Raw genomic sequence first — 3,286 nt, 5'->3', positions numbered from 1 at the left:
AGTACCCCCATCTCACGCCTCAGCTTGCAGGGCACCAGGCCGTAACCATGCCTGGGCCAGGGAGGACAGAGCCAGCATCCTCCCAGGGACTATCCCGAGGCTCCCCCAGACCACAGAGGTACCCCTGCAGTCCCAGGAAGAGGGGACCCCACCAGGTCCCAGGTGCTAGGGTTGCAGGCAGCTGTGCTGCAGCAGATGCTCAGCACCAGGGCAGGCAGTCACCCAAGCTGAAGCTGCACTCCCAGCCCTGCTCACACAGCCGGGCAGGTACAGGGTATGGCAGCTCACGGTCACCCTCTTACAAGACTTCCCCCCCACCTCCCCCAAAGCAAGAACCAGCCCCCCCCCCCCCCCCCACGCACCAGCACACCCAGGGCCCTGGCACAGCCCAGGACACAGCAACTGCATTCAGCTGCAGCAATTTCATTGTGGGGTTTCACAGGTTCCCCCTCGCAGGGGGCAGGGCCCCCAGCTCCGCCCACAGTCACACCACAAACTTGTTCTTGGTGAGGGAGCCGCTCTTGGTGGCCGTGTCCGCGTGGGCCTGGTACCCAATAGCCACCTTCTGTGACAGGCCCAGGTGCTCCTTGTAGACACGCCTGGAGGAGAGAGGGGGTTGCAGGGGCTGGGCAGGGGCACTTCCCCCCACCAGCTCCCTGCTGGGAAATGGGACACCCAAACTACCAACCCTGATCAGCCGCTGGGGACAATGGAGGAAAACCAGCTCAGGGCAAAAGGTGAAGAAATGACCCCACTGTTACAGGGCCCATCCCTCAGGGGGGACAGCTCATGCTAGGAGCTCATTCCCCTCCAAGCCCAACAAGGAGCTGAGCAACCTTTACAGAGAGGGAGCTGCAAGGGCCACATTACCCAATGTGGGTGACCCCTTCACGGTTCTCTGCCTCCCTGGTCCAGATGGCGATCTTGTCCCCCTTGGCACGGATGTTGATGACAGCCCCGCAGACCTCATCACTGTACTCATCAAACATCTCCCCAATGAGGCACAGCAGCTGCGCAGAGAAGAAGGGGAGCTCAGGACAGTCCCTGCTAACCGTGGGGCCAGGGCTTGGAGGGCTACCACAGGGGGAAAACACCACCGCCTTGACTCCACGGAGACTGGAGTGGGGCCAGCACAGGGTGCACACTCACCGTCTCCAGCCAGAAGCGGTCCAGCTCTGTGTGCCTCTGCTGCTTGGCCAGTGTGATGAGCCAGCGCCCGCCACGCTTGTTCTGGCTGTCCTCCCACATGGGCTCAATCCCATCCTGGGCACAGGCAAGACGGTAGTCAGGCCTGCTGAGTGCATGGCCAGAGCTGGCTCAGGGTGTGGGGAGCCGCGAGCATGGCCCTGCTGCACTCAGCCAGGCTTCCCCTCCCATGTTATGGCTGGAGTGTACCAGTGAGCCCGTGCCACCTCTGCAGGGACTGGGAACATATCCCCAGACAGAGGGGCAACATGGGGAGAGGAATGGTGAGGGATGGGGACCATGAGGCAGGCAGGGATTGCACCCAGGTTGCCATGAGTTGCTCCAGGGAGAGGAAGGACTGCAGCATGCAAGGTGTCCCACCTTGAAGAGGGAGTAGTCACAGCCCGACGTGAGCTTGCTGGCAAGCTGGATGTGACTGTACAGGCTGCACCGGGTCAGAGACAAGACACAAGAGTAGGTGAGAACAGGCATCTTTGAGACCCCAGCATCCCTGCTGCAGCCCAAACCCCCAGCACCAGGCTCTCCCCATATCACAGCAGCATGCTGCATGGCACAGAGACCCCAGCATCCCTTCTTGCCACCCTGAGGGGGCACATCAGCCACCCAGCAGGGCACTCACGCCCAGAAGTCCTCCACGGTGCTGAACTTGGTGACAAGGCGCAGGTTTGCCTGCCACATCTTGCTCTTGTCATTCTTGAAGAACCACAGCGCCCACCTGGGGAGGGAGGGGGGGGGATCAGCAATGCCAGAGCCCCTCACCAGCCCTAGCACCCCAGGGCTCCCCTCCTCATGCCAGGGGATGCTCCCTGTGGCTAAGCCTCAGCCACTCACCCCAGGATCCCATACCTGTTCTGCAGGGGGTGCTTGCCCAGGCTTTCTGCCAGGAGCAGCTCCTGCTGCTGAGCCCGCCGCCGCCTCTGCTCCATTTGCCTCCTCTGGGGAAGGAGAGACAGCTCCTAGGAGCCCCATGGCCACTCCACCAGGGCCACCCCCAGCATCAGCAGCTAGGGTGCATGGATGCTGGGACCCCCCAGGGGCCTGCCAGCCTCCCCCAAACAGGCCCTGGAGCCAGGAGCCCCAGGGATGCAACCCACATGGCAGGAACCCACCTGTTCCCCTGTAGCCATCATGCCCAGCACAGGGCCCTCAGCTGCCTCCAGCTCTTAAGGGTCCTCAGCTGGGCGGGATGAGCAGCCAGCCCCACTGCACCTGGCCAGGCCCGGCCGGGTGGGAGGGCAGCATGCTGGGAAGGGGCACAGGGCCTGCTCCTCCAGTGATGGGGGCAAGGCAAGGATGGGGTCAGGGCATGGGGTCAGGGGGGGACAAGATGGGATGAGATGGGGACAGTGTGGGATGGGGTTGAGAGATGATGGTGAGGAATGGGGCAGGGTGGGATGGTATGGAGACAGGATGGGATAGCATTAGGATGGGATGGGATGGGGACAGGGTGGGATGTGGAGGATGGGATCAGGACAGAATGGGACCAGATCAGGATGGGATGGAATGCAGAAGGAATGGGACCATAACAGGATGAGGACAGGACAGGATGGGATGGGATGGAAACAAAATGTGATGGGAAGGGATGGGAATAGGACAGGGTGGGATGGCAATGTAATACAGATGGATAGGTTGGGAACAAGGTGAGAAGAGACCAGGATTGATGGGGATGGAGGATCTGGGTGGGATGGGATTGGGAAGGGATGGGGATGGGATTAGGACAGGGAGGGAAGGGAATGAGATATGGATGGATGGGTTGGGGATAAGGTGGAATGGGACCAGGAGTGACGGGGATGGAGGATCAGGATGGGATGGGATCAGGAAGGGATGGAGACAAGATGTGATGGGGAGGGGATATAATGGGGAGGGGATGGGATGGGACCAGGACAGGATGGGAAGGGATGGGGACAAGACGTGATGGGGAGGGGATATAATGGGGAGGGGAGGGGATGGGATCAGGATGAGCTGGGATCAGGACAGGATGGGAAGGGATGGGGACAAGACGTGATGGGGAGGGGATATAATGGGGAGGGGATGGGATCAGGACGGGATGGGATCAGGATGGGATGGGATCAGGACAGGA

General features: G+C 61.3%; 1 protein-coding gene across 1 annotated transcript; it reads right to left on the bottom strand.

Annotated features, from left to right (window-relative positions):
- Positions 1-417: 417 nt before the first annotated feature.
- On the bottom strand, positions 418-2,333 carry EIF4E1B (eukaryotic translation initiation factor 4E family member 1B). Its single transcript, XM_064520959.1, has 7 exons — positions 2,316-2,333; positions 2,053-2,141; positions 1,826-1,921; positions 1,567-1,630; positions 1,150-1,263; positions 871-1,010; positions 418-599 (listed from the first exon to the last, which is right to left on the bottom strand). Exons 1-7 carry the CDS (start codon positions 2,331-2,333, stop codon positions 485-487), a joined length of 636 nt encoding a protein of 211 aa, XP_064377029.1. The 3' UTR covers positions 418-484.
- Between the last annotated feature and the right edge of the window lie 953 nt (positions 2,334-3,286).

Source organism: Dromaius novaehollandiae, chromosome 15, assembly GCF_036370855.1.
Source record: "Dromaius novaehollandiae isolate bDroNov1 chromosome 15, bDroNov1.hap1, whole genome shotgun sequence".
NCBI lineage: Eukaryota > Metazoa > Chordata > Aves > Casuariiformes > Dromaiidae > Dromaius > Dromaius novaehollandiae.
Note: the sequence above shows the minus strand (reverse complement) of the source record. Positions and strands in the feature narration are given on the sequence as shown.

What these genes read in the sequence shown, in the direction of transcription:
- EIF4E1B (XM_064520959.1), bottom strand. An exon ending in AAGCACCCCCTGCAGAACAG is followed by an intron (nt 1,922 to 2,052) that starts GTATGGGATCCT and finishes CTCCCTCCCCAG; the next exon opens with GTGGGCGCTGTGGTTCTTCA. An exon ending in GTGACTACTCCCTCTTCAAG is followed by an intron (nt 1,264 to 1,566) that starts GTGGGACACCTT and finishes GCCTGTGCCCAG; the next exon opens with GATGGGATTGAGCCCATGTG.